Source organism: Drosophila tropicalis, unplaced genomic scaffold (assembly GCF_018151085.1).
Source record: "Drosophila tropicalis isolate 14030-0801.00 unplaced genomic scaffold, ASM1815108v1 contig_593, whole genome shotgun sequence".
Lineage (NCBI taxonomy): Eukaryota > Metazoa > Arthropoda > Insecta > Diptera > Drosophilidae > Drosophila > Drosophila tropicalis.
This window is the reverse complement of record NW_027173070.1, coordinates 5,274,595-5,292,282: the sequence shown is the minus strand read 5'-3', so window position 1 is coordinate 5,292,282 and position 17,688 is coordinate 5,274,595. Positions and strand designations below refer to the sequence as shown.

General features: G+C 39.0%; 1 protein-coding gene across 1 annotated transcript; it reads right to left on the bottom strand.

The window, feature by feature from the left end:
• Positions 1 to 1,193: 1,193 nt before the first annotated feature.
• Positions 1,194 to 17,417, bottom strand: flz (filzig). Its single transcript, XM_068291576.1, is given in 8 exon segments — positions 1,194 to 1,607; positions 1,679 to 1,798; positions 1,876 to 1,991; positions 2,063 to 2,247; positions 2,316 to 2,502; positions 2,997 to 6,460; positions 6,462 to 6,846; positions 17,168 to 17,417. Coding segments are annotated over 8 exon segments (4,872 nt in total). The 3' UTR covers positions 1,194 to 1,442.
• Positions 17,418 to 17,688: the final 271 nt, after the last annotated feature.

Sequence of the window (17,688 nt, the reverse complement as noted above, 5' to 3'; positions counted from 1 at the left end):
ATTGGACCTTAAACTTGGGCAAAAGAAGTCCACAAATTTACTGATCCAAGGTAGAGCCTGAATTCAAAAAATGTGCCTCAGGGTGGACTAGCCCTTAACTTTACTGCTACCCAAGGCGCCTTTGAAGATAAGTCGTTTGTGTCCTTGACTAGTCAGAGTACTTCTCTCTCTCTCTCTGGGATAGTAAGTCAATCTTAAGGTCGATAAAGACAACAAGTAAACTTAAAACAAACTCTCTGTCTCATGTCATTTAATAATTAGACAATAACCAGTTATAAAACAAGAAACATGAAAATATGTAAAACTTTTCCACCAATACTCAATCAATAGAAAGTGTTTGCACTCTAATTTAAAATGGCTTTAACCCATTCCCTCTCACCATCTCTCTCTCTCTCTCTTTAACCACCCACTCACATCCATTCACATTAAATATTCTGTATGCAGAAGTAAGAACAAGAAAAATATAAAGTGAAAATGCTGTTGATGTCTTGGGCATTGGGCAAACGGAAATTGCATCCTACTAGGCAACACCAACAACAACAGCTCGTGGCAGGTGGCACTCAGCTAGTGGCCTCTTTTCTTGATTGGTGCAAGATTTATTTTCAGCTCAGTTGGGGTGGCAAAAATGTGAAATTTGTTCTGAAATGAAAATGAAATTTTTGTGCAGATTGGCTTTTCCGTATTACCAACTACCTCAGATGCCTTTCCTCTTTACTGCCTCCAAGATTTAATTTGTATAAGAATTTTTCAAATTTTTATTGAATTTCGTTTTATTTTTATATTTTACTCTTTAGGTTTTGTTCGTTGTTGTGTGTTATTTTGTTTGTTTTTTCTTCTGTTTTATTTTGTTTTTTGTTTGCACTAACTTAGTTTAAATAAATAAATCGTAAATACAATCGTATATAATTAAATAATATTAGTAAATTCAATTGAACTAAAAACATTTTGATATCTCTTACTCGCTTTCTCACTGTCTCTCATATTTAACAACAATTTGTCTACGATGAATTGTAACAATTTTTTTTTTTTTTTATCATTTTTAGTTGAATCAAATCAAATGATGAAGTAAATAAATATATATGTAGATATAAATATCAATAAATAAATAAATAAGACTATAAAAATAAAATATGCCTTAATAATTAATTCAAATTAAAAACGTTCAGATTCAGACTCAACTAATTGTTAGGCACGCGCGTACTTCAAAAGGAAAACACAATGAAATAAAAAAAAAAACTAAAAACACACAATTTTTCAATTAAACTAAGCAATGATTTTGTGAGAAGGGGGGCGGAGTGGGGAGGAAAATGAAAATGGGATAAAGAGAAATATAAATGAATTGTGGGGTAGTGACATTCGTTTTTTGTTTGTTTTGATTTTAACTCTATTTCTATTTACACTTGTTGCGCCTCTACTACTGCTCTGTGGGTCTCTGAGGGAATCTATTTGACACCCGTTATGCTACGCAGCCAAGGCTTGTAGAAGGTGGTCCTCATATAGACACCGGGCAAATAGGGCGCTGCACACTTAATGCCATGGGATACAGTTCCAGCTAGCTCATAGCGACCATCAGGACGCTGTAGCACCAAAGGACCGCCACTGTCACCCTATGGAAGCAAAAACAACACAAAGCCAAGTTAGTGAGAGAAAAAGAGAGGGGAGAGTTAAGTTGACCCACCTCACAAGAGTCCTTTTGCCCATTGGCATAGCCAGCGCACAGAAATGAGTTGAGTATTTTCTTATTGTGACCGGCGGTGTGGAACATCTCCTGACACACGCTATTCTCAATAATTGGCACCTAACAGAGGGAGAAGCAAAGTAATTGGTTAGTGTCGAGTTATAATCATCTAATAGTTAGAGGGGGAAACCATTTACCTGTACTTCCTGCAACACTGAGGGCACACCGCCGCCATATTTAAGTCTTCCCCAGCCGGTGACTGTGGCCATGCGTCCTGTAAAATCGGCCACATCGTTGGGCATGCAAATGGGTACTAAAGAAAGTAGGGAAAATTAAAGTATTATATAAAAATATACATTTATATATCTGTTTTAGGATTCATACCAATATGCGTGTCGAACTGCACTGGACTATCCATTTCGAGTAGAGCTAAATCATTTTCAAATGTCGCTGGATCGTATTGACGATGTACAATGACACGTTTGACATTCTTGGTAATTGGACGTTTGCTTTCCAGATCGCCAGAAATATCAAATTCACCCATAACAGCCACCAAAGAGGCCAAGAAGCTGGAAACGATGGTAGACCAAATGATTAGCTTAAAGAGACATCAATGAGTCGGAGATTCCGGACTTACCCTGGTTGACAATGAGCCGCTGTGATGACATAGCGACTGGTGATTAAAACACCGCCGCACTTATTCTTTGTGAAAAGTCCCAGCCAGGTGGATTCACGTACTAGAACTTGCCAGGGAAAGGCTCCAAAGGAAGAACCTTTACCGCCAACAATACGACCAGACTTGACATGTGGACGAATGCCGCATTCTGTTGATGGGGATTGAAATGCGAGGTTAGGAGTAGTAGGAGGGAGTGTTCACAGAAAAAGAGAGAGAGAGAGATCGAGCGAATTGGAGCGAGATATAGACAAAGATACAAAAAAAATGTATATGAAGACCATTTGGATTGCAGAGAATGATTGAGTAAGTCTGGGAGAAAGCATAGAACTAAGTGTATTTTGCTGCTGGGATTGGGATCAGGATAAGGTTAGGGATTCGAGGTTTATTCATTTAATGGTTTCGGCGAAGAGGACGTTTCCGACGTTTAGCTAAATATTTGTGGAATGATTTCAAGTACAAGTGCATGGATATTGGGAATTTCGGATATGCATGAGCGTTTAGGATCAAGAGATGAAGAGAGAGAGAGAGAAAGAGAAAACAACAGTTTGTAAGTAAGAAAGAGAGAGCGATTCAGAGAGAGTGAGAGACAGTTGTTTCGGGTCTATGCTTGTACATGCTGCTTCATTTTGCCACAATACTTACGAATCTTGCGTCCATTGGCCCCACCATACGAGCTCAAAGTGTTATCCTGATCAACTTCGTTATCTTGCGGATTTGGATTCACATCCTCTTCATCCTCCTCGTCGACAATCTCATCGTCAGCTGGCCGAGCCGAGCTCACTGTTGTCGTTTTCACTGTACTAACGCGTCGCGTGGGTTTCTTCGTTGCTGTCGGCTTGCGGGTTGTTACCGTTGATGGCGCCACAGTTGTGCGGCGATTTGCCGTTTGGGGTTTTCGTGTGGTCACCGATGTCTTTTTGTTCGGGGCTTTGGTTGTCACACGCGTCACTGGCTTCTTTGTGGTGGTCGCCTTGGGCTTGGCAGTGCTCCCTTGTCTCACTGGCTTGCGTGTGGGCTTCTTAGTGGTCACTCCAGCGCCGCCGCCGGCGCCACTAATTGGTCCCGCCTGGTAGGTAGCTGCCGTATTGTTCGTCTCATCAATCATATCGGCCAATGCCTCGAAGTTGCCCTGCAATGACGCAACCAGTTTGTGCACCAACGTGTGCATTTTATCCTTCAGCACAATATCCTCAACAAAAGCGGGCGTCGAGAGCTCCAAGTCGCTGGTGACAGCGCTCGAGGCAGCGGACATATTTAAATTTGGATTGCGCACAGGCGGGAAGTTAACGAAATCGTTCGGTGACGTGTATGTCTCATCGTTGGCCACATGCTGGCCAATCTTCTCGCCCGGCACTGGGAAGGCCGGATAGGTGGGCGTGGGCCCATAATAGCCAGGGAATGCAGGCTTGTCATCGGATGGCACTGCGTAAAGCGCTTCCGCTTCTGTGGTGGATTGTGTGAAAGCGGACACATGCAGGGGACTGCTGCCAAAGTAGCCAGGATCCTCAAAATCGTTCGAGCTTACCGGTGATGCTGAAGGAGAAGCCGTCACCAAATTGATTGCCGTCGGTTTGGGTGTTATCAACACGGTGGGTCTTGGTGGTTTTGGTGTGTTGTTGATCTGCACAAAGCCAGGTTTCTTATGCCCATAGTTCGCAGTGGTTGGTCGATGGACATGCACAGGTGTCGAGGCAGTGGCATAAAGAGGTGGTTGATAATTTCCAGGCGTGGAGCCTACAATATTTTCAGCCGTGCTTTGAATGAAGGCATCCAATTTATCATCGGCCATGAATAGAGGTGGCACATTGTCATAATGGTAGTCGACAGTAGCTGGAGGACGTGGAGTACTGGGTCCAGTGACATAGCTCGTCGAGACAGGCTTCGATGTTGAGGGTTTGCGAGCAGGTGAACTGGCCACAGCGGCCTCTTCGTTGTACGTTAGCGAAGGTTGCGGCGCTGGCTGATCATAGTTGACAACGGATGGTGGTTTCTTGGAAACTTCTTGTTGCAACTGAGGATAGCCGGCTTCTTCTGACTGCTGATAGGTAGATGCTGCAGCTGCTGACTGCTCGTAGTTCTCGACGGAAGCCTCTGTCTGAGGATATCCCGTTTGTTCTGGCTGCTTGTAGTTAGTAGTAGACGAAACTTCGGGTTGCTGGTAGTTTGAGGCAGAAGCTTCCGCTGATTGTGGATAAGACGTTTGTGCTGTATGCTCGGAGGTTAGCTTGTTGTAAGTGTTGGAAGGCTTTTTAATTTGAATGTGAGTGATGGGCGACTCTTCTTCGCCTTGACCATAATTGCTGGCAGGCTGAGGTTTCTTCTTAGTGCTCTCATTATTGATGGGTTTCTTAATAGCTGGACGCTTGGAGCTAACCTGTGGCCGCAGTGGAGGTCGAGGTCTAGGACTAGCCGTAACTAAAACAGGACGCACTGATGAGGTATCGTAGCTACTGTCGTATTGTGGTCGTTGAGCCAGTGGCTTGGATGTGGATGAAATGTAGGCGGATGTTGTGGATGTCATAATTGGTTGACTGTAACCCTCGGAAGAAGAAGTTTCAGCGTAGTCCTCTTGCACTTTGGTTGTATGCGAAGAGACAGACACTTCGGCTGGCAATTGTCCTTGATATTCGCTAACAGATGGTTTCTTAGTATTGTAATTTTGCATAGTGACCATACCAATATAACTGCTAACTGGACGATTGGGCTTATTGACATTTGTGGTAGGTCTTACGTAAGCTGGAGATGGATGAGCATGTTGAGGTTCTTTTTCAGTGGGGATTTGGGCCAGTGTCTGATAACTAGATTCGGTATTCGATTGGCCCGATTCCTCCTCGATGTAGGACATATCCACTGGATAGGCTATGCCCATTACCGGCATTTTATTGAACTCAGATGTTTGTGGAGCCAGTGGTGATATGGCATCGTTATATCCAGTGGCTGGCATGGTATGTTCCTCGAGAGCAGCAGATGTATCGTCCTCACCATAAATGGGTCGTGCTGTTGGCAACTCTGGTGATGCTTCAACTGAGAGATCCTGTTCATCGGAGACCTTGTCATAGGAAGCGGTGATGTCAGTGGTGGCGTAAGAGGACTTATCAGCTTCATTGTTAGCCTCTGGATAAAACTCACTCGAAGGCTGTTCTGTGGCACTCTGGCTTGAGCTGGGATAACCGCTATACGAAGGTGGTGTCTGTTGGTTGTTGACCACATTGTAGGAAGGACCGTGATTGGTATTATTCAACTGCAAAATGATTGATTCAATTGAATCAACATGCGTTGTAATAGAGGAAACAGTTGTTCCGGGACTATTGCTACTTGGACGCTTGAAATTATTGTCGGTATAAGTTGGCACTTGGTCATATTTATCTTCTGCTAAAGCACTTGGTTGTGTGCTGCTGCTATCCTTGGGAGGTTCCACATAAATAGGCTGTGGTCCATAACCCGTTGAAAATTGCAAGTCCTCTACCAAATCAGCATCGGCTCCGGGATGGGTAATATCGCTGTGTGTAAACTCACCACCATCGAGTATCAAATGATTATGATGATGCATATGTGTGGTGGTGGTGCTTATCGGAGCTGTGGTGTGCTGTGCAGGCTTTGGCTTTGGCCGTTTCATTGTCTCCACCAGCTGTGGCACCGGCTTAGGCTTCGGTTTTGGCTTGGGTTTCGCTGTGGTCACTCTAGTTGTGGTTGTTCTCGTGGGAGGTCTTGTGCTAGGCGCTGGAGTTTGTGAGGTGGGCTCTTCGAATGAACTAGACTCGGAACTGGCATGACTATCCAAATTGGCTAGTTTCATGGGCACCTCCGTGGTGAAGGTAACACGATGATCTTGACTATGCTCTGGGGGTAAAGTGCTCAGTACTTGCATCACAAAATCATCATTTTGTGGTGGCGATGAGGGTGAATTGATCTTCACGGAATGCTTGTGAACATGCAGAGTAGGTGGTTCCGGAATTATTTCAACCGTTTGTTGGGGCTCCTCATGAACCTGCTCAAACTCCACACTACCCGAAGAGGCAGCCGAAGAGGGGGCGGAGTAGGTGGCCGCCTCTGTTGAGGCAAACTCTTGCTGTGTCTGCTCCACACTATAGCCATTGCTGGGGGGTACTACTGCTACCCAATTGCTGATAGACCTTATCAATATTCTGCGAAGATGAGGGCAATTGCTCCTCCTCACTCAGTTGCTGTTCCCCATAGTTCTCGTACGACGATTGAGCGGCATGTTGCTGCTGCTGATGTTGCTGGAAATAGGCATTTTGGGCATCATTGATCAAAGTGCTTGCCAGTTCATGGGTTTGTGGTATCTGACAGCAGGCGCCAAACAGAAAACCGTCCATGCAGGCTCCCACCACTTCGCCTCCACGTTGGGCGCACTCATGATTGAACATGCAAATGGTTGGGCCATTCGAGCGTGGATCCGAACTGGGTAAAGTTTTTGTGGCCCGACAGTGTTTGGGAGTAATGCGATAGCCGCCAAACAATTTGCGACCAGCTGAAAATAGACAGAAAAAGAGAGAGGGAGGGAAATTTCAAATGAGATTCGAGATGGCAGATTATAATCTTCTTCATATGTATACATATAATTAAAGTGTCAGTCATCTATGGACAACTGTAAATAATTGGCTAACTAGTGAAAATAATCTGTCAACTATAGAAAAATTCCTTAAATGAAAGTGACAAAAAAAAAAAAAAAAAAAACAGTTTTTTGCCTCGTTTTTAATTGTGCGCATTATTTTCAATGCCAATTATGAGCTGAGAGTCGTTCCGAATGCCTCCAGCTGAGCTCAAAGCCTGAAGCGCACACTAAAAGACAATAAACTCAATTAACTACAATTTGCCGACTGACCACAGTCAGTGGTGTGTTCTGCACGAAAGGTAGCCCAACCGCAAACCGCCAACCGCCGCCAAGTGAAAGTGCCACAGAGTCAAAGTTCAAAACTTTGCCCCCAGCCGGTCTTGGTTTGGGCTAATGCACTTGGATTGCATTTGCGAGGCTCCTCGTCGTCGTCGTCGTCGTCATCACCAACCTTGTTGGCCTTTTTCCGGCTCATTTGGTACCAAAAGTTGCCTCATTAAAAAATTGCCAAGTGAAGCTCACTTGACATTTTCACCTTACCCCAAAAGTTGGGAAGGTAGAGGAAAGAAAAAATTGAAATTGATTTCAGGGCAATTAACACCCAACCTCAACCTCGAGTGTTCCCATTTCCGATTGAGACTATGTCAATGTTTGGGATGTCAAATTAGACCAAGACTTCCCAAAAAAAAAAAAAGGTGAGAGAAGTCCCAAAATCAATTAACTGGATGTTAATTAAACGAAAACGAAATTGGCCAGGAATCTCACTTCTTCTTAACCACTGTTCACTTTAAGTTTTTAAGCTGCTAGGCACGTAGCCAAAGAAAGAGAGGAAAACCCAAGTGAAAGTAAACAATGGCAGAAACGCAGAAACCAAAAAGGCAGACAAAAATAAGTGAAATATCAAAAACGAAAAAAAAAACTAAAGCAAAAACTTCCATTAGAATAAACACAGCCACCGCCACCGCCGCCGCCTCGAGAGACTCGGCCAAAATACATAATTGAGAAAAGTGATAGTGCTTTTTGTTTTTTTATTATTTGCTTTGGCCTTCCCTTCTTCTTGCTAACAATTCCATTTCGTTTTTCTGCTCTAGTGCCACAAGACAATTCAAGTTGTGTTTTTTATGATTTAAATATTATTTTGTATCTTTTTTTCTGTTTTTTATGTTTCGATACTTAAGTGCGCTCTTTAAGTGTTCTACCGCAACATCGTAAACACAAAGAGAAACCCATGGAACACAGACTTGAATGGAGGAAGAGAAAAGTAGAAAAACTATAAGAGATAGACAGGGAGAGAGAGAGAGAGAGAGAGAATTGTGGTGAGAAACTGCCTTGAGCTAAACTCTTGAGCTAGGGCAGTTTAACAGTCAGTCAGTCAAGTTGAGGGCCCTCCACCTTGGCGAGGGGAGAGCTAAGGTGAGGTGAGGCGAACGTGGTACATAATTATGGAGATTTTGTTGGTGGCTGCCACTTGGGGCAACTTAATGAGAGAGTAAACTAGCCTTAATTATGCTGTTTAGCATCATTTATTTGATTTAAGACAAATACTGAAATCGAAACTAGTCATATTCGTATAAATTTAAGTTAGGTTTAGTTAGTTTGACATTATTAATGGGAAATGCGAGGTTTACATGAGACAAAATGCAAATAATGTGATTAAGTGAGTTCCGAATATAGGACAAACAACTAACATGCAAGTTAAATCTCTCGAATCTCTGATTGACTCAAAAATGTAACTCATGTCTTGGCTCAAAACTTAACCCAAAAGGTGTCCACTTTTGTTAACAATTCGTGTCACTAGTTAACTACAAAATGTTATTTATGACGTGGTCTGAGGCTGTGACTAGCGTATCAGAGTATCTCAAAAAAACATTTTCAACATTAGGCCTTATATACTTTAAGTATAAATTAAAGCTCTTTAAGTTAAAACAAAGCTTTAAACACATTAAAAATTCTAAATATTAAACGATAACCAACTAATTGGTTACTTTTCCATGCACACACTGATTAGAAAATAGAAAAGACACCTCAAATAGTAATTAAAATTTCCTTTTCCGATTCAGTAATCTGACATACTTATTGCAAGTCTTTCTTGGCAATGGTTTGGGGGTATCAAAGCAGCCAAAGAACTCTTTCAGATTGTAATCATGGATTTCTTGAACCATAAAATTTCATAACTCCACTAGAGTTAATATAGATTTAGATTTGTGGAAATCCATTAGCATATTAAAAGATATATATTCAACTTATTGTTCTATCTCAGTAAATATTCTGCCATATTATGTGACTCTTACAATATCTTTCAGCTCAAAAATTGTTGTCATCAAATATGCAAAGACACGAATATCGTTTTCTTCTATTTTTGGTGGGCTTGCTATGTTGACGGGGGGAGGGTGCGGTATAGATACCGCACCTGCCACATAACAACAAAGAATGTGCGTGACTGTTTGATTTCATTGTGATTTTGTGTACATGAATATTGGTTACCAAACTCTCTCTTTCTCTCTCACCCTCTTTCTCTGTAAGTCTCTATAAGTGTGGCTGACCCTAATTGGTGCAACAAGAAAATCAAGTCAATTGAATGACTCTTCGGATGTTTCGTATATCGTAATAATCGCAATCGACGCATGCAAAATAGGTTACAGCATCACATCTCGATGCGACACCTGAGAAGCCAGTCGAAGCAGAAGAAGATAATAAAATGTATGGCAAGAAAAAGACAGACAGTAAGAGGGACAGAGACAGGGAGAGAGAGAGAGAGACATTGAGGGAAGAAGACCAGGCGAAAACAAAAAGCCGGCTTGCCTCTTTTGGGCTACTATGGGAAAGTGTGTCAAACGGCTGAATAATTTTTGCGCTGTTATTTTAAACACATTCTAATACCCTGTAGACGAGCAGTAAAAAGTGGCAGAGAATTCCAGATGACTAATTATGGATTATTATTAATATTAATCAATTTTGCTTAGGCCACGCCCATTTTGGACTAAAAAAGTTTAAGAAGACAAGAGAGAGATCTCTAGTAGATAGTGAAACAAGGAAAACTTAACCTTGAGAATGGAATTTTTAGACATGAAAAGGAATAAATTCTCATTTCCAACAGTATTTATAAGTTTAATGTCTTATTTAGTTAATAACTCTGTCTATTTTAAGTTAATAACTCTCTTTAGATTTTTCCCAGGGTATGTTTCTAAGAAGTTTTAGGGTATTAGTCAGTCAACATTTTGGCTTGAACTATGAACTTTTTGTTTTAACTGTCATAAATGTTGAAAAGTAAACAAAAGGAAGCTATCGTTGGATAACTAAGATATATAAAAATTTGGCTACCATTCATTGGCATCGTCTGCATCATTAATCATAAACAATATGTGTATAAGAAAATTGGCTCAATAGCCAAGAAAACCATCAAATTGTTGCATGTTTGCTCAATAAACGAGGGCACTAGCCCTTGGGTTCCCCACACAGAGAGATGGAGAGAGAGAGAGAGAGAGAGAGAGAGGGAGTGTGTAAGTGAGAGAGAGATAACAACTAAGGAGAAATGTTTAACAGTTATCAGTGTGGAAGCTGCAGTTCTACAAATGGAATGGAAATTAATTAAATCATGAATATTGCTGCACGCCAAGCCAAGTCAAGCCAAGCCAAGACAAGACAACCAACCAACCAACCGACCGATCCATGGACCAAGATCTCCGCTCTCAGATTTCGCTGGCGGAGAACTTGTTTTCAGTGCAAAGATTACTGAGACTCACGCTCGTTCGTTCGCTTACTCTCATTCGGTCGATCGATCGGTTGGAACGTTGAGAATGTAAACAAACGAGGCGCTTTAACGGTAAAATGGAAAATTATTATCGATCAATTAGCTCAGAGCTGCAAAAAAAGAAGAAGAAAAAACATGACCACGTGTGATATAGTCGGTACATATATCATTATATATTTAGATGATCGCATAAATTTTGCTCCAATTGCGTTGTGAAAGTGTTAAGTGTTGAATGTTCTTGGTCTACATTACAGTTTCCTATAAATAATAACTTGAAATTGAAGACACACTTACAGAGAGAGAGAGAGAGGGGGAATGAAAAATGTCTCGTCTCGGCAAGTGACAAAAGACATAAAAAAATATCTTACTCCGACTTGGCTAATAAATCATTAGAGAAACTCTCTTTCTCCATTTCATTTTCTTGAACTCGAAGGTTTTCCCTAACGACTTTATTGACTGAAAACCAAATGTCACTTTTCATGTGAATTAACATAAAAACCAAAACAACAAAATGCGACAAAAAAAAGAAAGAAAAAGAAGAAAAAAAAAAAATTAAATGTCTTTACAGATAATTTCACTTTTCAATAAAACAAAAGGAAAAGGAAATTTATTTACCAAATGACACTCGAAAAAAATGGTTTAATCAGGAAGTGAGAAAAATTTACATTTTATAGCAGTAAATTGAAAATGTTTGTAATTTAAAACCTTTAAAATGAAAGTGAGACTTTAGAAACTAGAACTAGTATAAAAGCAGACTTCAAAGTATATATAATATACCTTTAGATTTTTGTTTCAAATGTGTTGCAAAATAACACTTATCTCGTTAGCTTCATGTATAGAATCACCAGTCTAAGGACATCTTGAACTTAAGTAGGAAAGTAAGCCAAGCCAAGCCAAGATATCGAAACCAGATAATCAAAAGATGATAAATGTATATACTGTAGATCCAAAAAACAACCTGAATAAAGCCCAGATAAGTTTGGACAAGTTCAACCTAAGTAGGGTAAGTAAGTACTTATACTTATTTCATCCCCAAAGTTGTCATGATCTTGTTATTCCCGCAATTTTCAGGGGTTTCGACCAGAAAACTTCGATTCTCAGGATTGCTCACAATTATCAGAGATAAAATGAACCGAAATAATTTTGTTCAGTGTATTAGCATTACTAATTATGATTTGATGAAGTAACTTGCTGCTTGTGGCATTAAGATTTTTAATGGGATTTACGTGTGCGTCATTTGTCCGACTCATCTTCTTGGTCATCTTGATCTCAACGCATTGTCATGTTGGATCGCGTCATGCACAAATATTTCCATTGCGTGAGAGAAATGGAAAGTTATCTTTCCACGACCTTTCATTAATAATCTCTTGAAGATATGAATACATGAATATAGATGTGACTTATATCCAAATATCTCTTGGATGCTTAAACTGCACTGAATCGTAGAGAAAAACATTTCTATTAATCGCATGCTAATTGAATTGTTTAACATCGAACATTATAAACTTAAACACAAGTTGTCTTAGCATGCTCTACTTACTCCCTCATACAGGGAATTGGACTGTGAACTAAATTAACTACAAATACACATGAATCGCGACTATATGTACATATGTGAATATGTATATTATAGGTGGGTATATAAATCAGGTAGTATAACCGATTTGCACGCAATTTGAACGGCAGCACCTTGAATTACATAAAATTGCTCTTGGAAAGTTTTTGTTGTTGTTGGTTGTTGGCTTTGTGTAGATATTCAATTTCAATTTGTTTTGATTTACCAAATGCCTCTGGGTCGAATGTCGCTCAATGAAATTGGCACAGAATTCTCGACAGCAGCATCCAAGTGTCGACTGACCAACTCTGCAACAGTAACAACTACTGATTGTTGTTGTTGTTGGTGTAAATTGTAACAGTGACCCAAATAAAAATGCGGCGACGGGCGACAACGTCGACGACGACGACGACGACCAAAAAGACCGGTAAAGTAACAGTGAATGTGCAATGTGCCCCCAGAGCCACCAGCCAACCAGGCAACCAACCAGCCAGCCAGCCAGTCAGCCATCCAGGCAGCTCGTTCATTCGTTCATCACACACACATACACACATGTGTAGTATGTATGTATATGTACTTTACGCATGCAATTCTAATAGCAACTGTAATTTTGTTGTATGTTGTGGCAAAACCAGAACTCAACATCAAGCAACTACTACGACTACTGAAAAGCGCGTAACCAGAGATGAGCAGACCATGATAAGAGAAGAAGAAAAGTATCGCATAAACACACAGATAACACCAAAAGAACAACTCAATAAGAAAAGAGAAAAAGCTGTAGTTAAATTCTATCGTAAAACTCAAGAGGCCCACATCTTATTGGGGAATCTTATTGCCGAGCCACTAATTAATTGTTCATTTCGAATAAGTGAAGAATTTCCGGTCTGCAAATAGAGCAAATCGACATTCTTTTAAATAAAACTTATGAAAATTAATTCAATTTCTTATGATGAAATGCCATTCCATAAAACTAACAAAATGTAAATTGAGATCTAAGTAGGAAACTTGAGTTTTGTAATAATTTAAAGGCATTGATTGTAAGGATCAACCATAACCTACTTAAGCTTTTTTGGAACAATTTTTATAAGTCTAATGTTTACTACTTGTATTAAATTTATTGTAAAAACTAAATAAAGATGCACAATTCATCTGAAATTTGTTTGTTTAGAACTTTGAGGATTAACAGAAAATAATTGCAAAATCAACAGATCGTAAAGAAAGAATTTCTAATGTCGACAATAAGCCAACTAAAACAATTTCTGAACAGAAATCTATTCAAACTTTAAATTTAATTCAAAAGTCACTTCAATTAGTTTATAAAGTTGCTGGTGATCTAATTAGAAATATCAGAAATTATCGTAAAGTTTCTAAGATGTCTTATATAACCATTTCCGATCGCTAACCAACGCAAACTCTCTTTAAAAAGTTTTGAGATTCCAGATTTAGAAATCTTTACTGCGTGATGATCATAAAATGATAAGAGGGTTAAAATTTAAATTTCTTATTTTCTAAAAATCAATTTGGCAATAGATCATAAATTGTCAAAAAAAAAGAATCTTTAAGCCTATTTTTATCTGTCTAAAAAGCTGATTCGATTTTCAATTGCAGTTTTTATTTTTTAGCAATTTTCTTTTATTTCTTTCACGCTGCCATCTCGAAGGTGTCTGGTCAGTTGGTTGCTCACAATGAGAAAGGTAATCACACGGTGTCAACCACCACAATTGTCCAGCCAGCTCCAACTCCAACTCCATCTCCAACTTCAACTACCAACTAACCGACAACAGGTTCTTTGGCTGAGTTTCAATTGTTGTCGTCGTCGGTCCGTTTTGTTTTCATTATAATTATGATAATTTTTTGTTGTTGCCTTTTGAACATTTTGCCAAATCATGCTTTTAGGAGACAATTGAATCTATAAGAACTATTTTATTACTACAGTTAGTTACAAGAGTCAAAAAGAAGCGATTAAACTATTCAACAGTTGCTGATGGAACAGTGAAAGTTTTTAGTTCAGTTAATGACATCATTTTTTTTTTTTTTGTCACTTTTGGCAAATCAATATTGATCATTTTGATACGATTTTGGATTGATTGGTAGCCAGAGCGAGAAGAATGAATGCGTAGAGGAGGGCTAAAAGAATGCAGCAACGGAAGCAGCTAAAAGAAGACATTGACAAAGACAGACAGATAGAGAGCGAGAGAGAGAGAGAGAGAGAATTTCACTTTCACCGTCAAACATGTCAAAACAAATTTGATGTTTGCTATGTATTTCCTGTTAGACAGTTTCAATAAATTGTCTCTCACTCACTCACACACTCAATCTGTTTCGCTCTCTTTTTCTAGTTGTCTTTGGATGAGTGTCGATAAAAGGAAATGTTGGGGAGCACTTGAAACAATGCTGATGAGCTTAAAAGATAAAACCAGCGAGTATGAAGAGTTCCCCCTTTCCATATATGATGATGATTATATAGCATTGGGTGGGAAGTGCAAGGTGAAATGGGGTCTCCATCTCATTCTCTCTCTGTCTTTGACACTTGTTGATGGATCTGTCACAGTTTTAATGCGATTGCGTTAAGTTTTATGATGTGTAAAATGGTTATGGGAACTAAATTATTATCAGAGAGACACAGAGACAAAATGTGTGTCTGAGAGAGAGAGAGAGGGACAGAGAGCACAAGAGACAAAATGATGAAGAGGCGAAGAAAGTTACAAAAAGCGGCAAAATGTCGCTTTCACAATAATTACCTTGAGAATGCAATATTAATATGTGAAATACTTTAACGTATGTGAAACTGTATTTAACTAATTAACATAAATTGAGAACATTTTCAATATAGTTCTATATAGTAGAGAAACAAGATCCAATGTAGTTCACCATTACCAGAGAGAAAGAGACAACGACAACTCTGACAACTGGCAACTATCAACTCTGAAATTACCGCAAAGTCAACTGAGAAATGGACAAGTGCAAAGCCGCAAACTGGCACACGTTTCGGTTTAAGAAGATCTTGTACAACATGTTGCAGTTGTTGCATTTCGCACGCGTTTGAACTGATCTGTTGATGCTGCGGCTGCTGTTGGAGCTGATGCTGTTGGTCGCTCGTTCCTTTAGTTAGACAAACATGCACCGCTCGAAAGAGAGATAGAAAAAACTGAATAGAAATTGAAAATTGTTTTTGTTGTATGTACTAATGATATGTTGTAGCATGATTGGCATTTGCCTGTACCGGAAGCATTGATTTTTCTTTTTCTATCTATGTATCTCCCCAACACCTTCCCAAGAAGGAGTGGGGGAAAGGTGGATAGGGGTATTGATCGTGGGTAAAGTGTTTGTACAATGATTCGATTTGATTTTTCTTCTTTGTGTGGCCCAGGGCCCAGAAGATTTTCACAACGTAAGCTGCACAAATAAATGATTTGAGAAAAACGCATCCCGAAACCTAAAGTTTATTTTCTACTGTCATCCACAAATGCAATGAAAAGCGAGTCTTTGACTTGAATAAATTGAGTGTGAATTGAATTTGTAAAACGTTGTGGCTCTGATTAGGCAAAATTTTGGTCTTAAATTGTTTTCTATTATAATGTTTAACAAGTCTTTCCAACTCTCTGTTCTCAATGGAGTTGGTCTCAGGTTTGAAAATTTACTAAGCAATCATTTTAATTGGCCATAATTCATTTATTTTCAATAATAATACGTTTTTTTTCTTCTTTACAAATTGCTAAGACTCTAAAGACAATATATTCAGAAAAGATGTATACCTATACTTATAAAAAGATTATAAATAATTAATTTTCAATTCTTGTAGTCAAAGAATTATTCAAATGTGAAGCTTTTCTATTTAAAATCTCTAACTAATAAATTATTTTTATTATTTATATAAACTAAAATAGGCAATAAACTGATTGAAGTGGTCTATCTTAATGACTACTAGCCATTGTTATTGCAGATGGCTCAATGATAATATGGATGGTAGACTCTTGTAAATACATAAACTTGTAAATACTAACTTCATACTCAACTCAACTTATGAATTTAACTAAATAATTGTTTGTAGTTCCATAAAGTTTTCTAATAATAATACCATTATTAAGCAAAAGATAATTACAAAAGTTCTAAAGAGCAATGGAGAGCTTTCGCTTCAAGCGACCAAAGATTTTCACCACATCAAGTTTGTGTCTTAAGTCTTTTGTTTTCAATTAAACACTCTTTGGCCTAATAACCTTTACACACATTGAGAAATTTGTTTCACTTTTCAGCAAAATGGCAACAGTTAACATGCAAAAAAAAAAAAAAAACCAAACCGATCAACGGTGGCAGAAAAAGTGTCATAAAAACTGTCTGCGGTAGTCATCTAGATTTATGTGGGTAAGGTTGGTTGCTTGGTTGTTGTTGGGTAGTTAGTTGTTCCTCATCCTATCCAACTATGACTATGGATCTTTTGTGTCAGATGGCGGTAATGTGGCATAAAAATGAACCAAATAATTGCCAAGTGCGTTTTGTTGTCGCTGTTGTTGTTGTTGTTGCTGCTGTTATACGAGTGTGGAAAGTCGTTTTAGACACAACACAAAATAGGAGGAAGAAAAAAAAAAAGAAGTGGCAAACACTCTGATTTTCTGTGCCAAAGTTTTTCTGATGGTTCATTTATTGACACAAAGGCATAGTTTATGTATTTCTTTGTCAAGGCTTTCACTAATGGCACCAGACCCGGGGGCGAGGTGGAGAGGCAACGTGGGGAAAAGAGAGGTTTAGAGGTGACACGATTCGATGACATGAGCTTGCAATTTGCCAAATTGATTTTTCTTTTGATACTTTTTTTTCGTCTATTTGTTTGTTGGGTACTTTCTTTGAAAATCAATAAAAATGAATTTAACAAAACGAAAAGGAAGAAGAAGAAGAAGTAATGGTAAATGAATTTTGTTGGTCTTTTTACTTACCGCCATTGGCATTCGTTTCAATTGATCTAAATCCACTTGTTGTCTGCACAAATAATGCGACTATTATTATTAAAGTTGTTAACGTTGTTAAAGTGAAGGAAAGTAGTTCTGTTGCTTTTGTTGTTGATGTTCTTTGTAACGTTCTTTTTGTGGCCGCTGTTGTTGTTGTTGGTGTTGTTCTGGTTGCTGAGGTGATATGGGATATGGGGCGGCCCAACGCCTTTGAGGCCGGCGTAACCCACTTAAACATGTTTGTGGTTGTTATTGTTGTTGGTTATTTTAGTAGATGTTCTTGCTTTGTTATTTCAATTTCGTTTCGTTACGTTTAGCTTTATTTCACACAAAAATTAGCGAAAAAGGAATGTTGTAACTTTACCGCTAAACAAAAGACTTAGGCAACGAACGCGAGCGCGTTTTAGGAGAAAACTTTTCTTGATTTAATTTTTTCTTGTCGTTTTTTTTTTTCTTATTTCTTTTCTTTCCGCACGAACTTTGACTTTGTGTGTCAGCTGAGGTTGAGA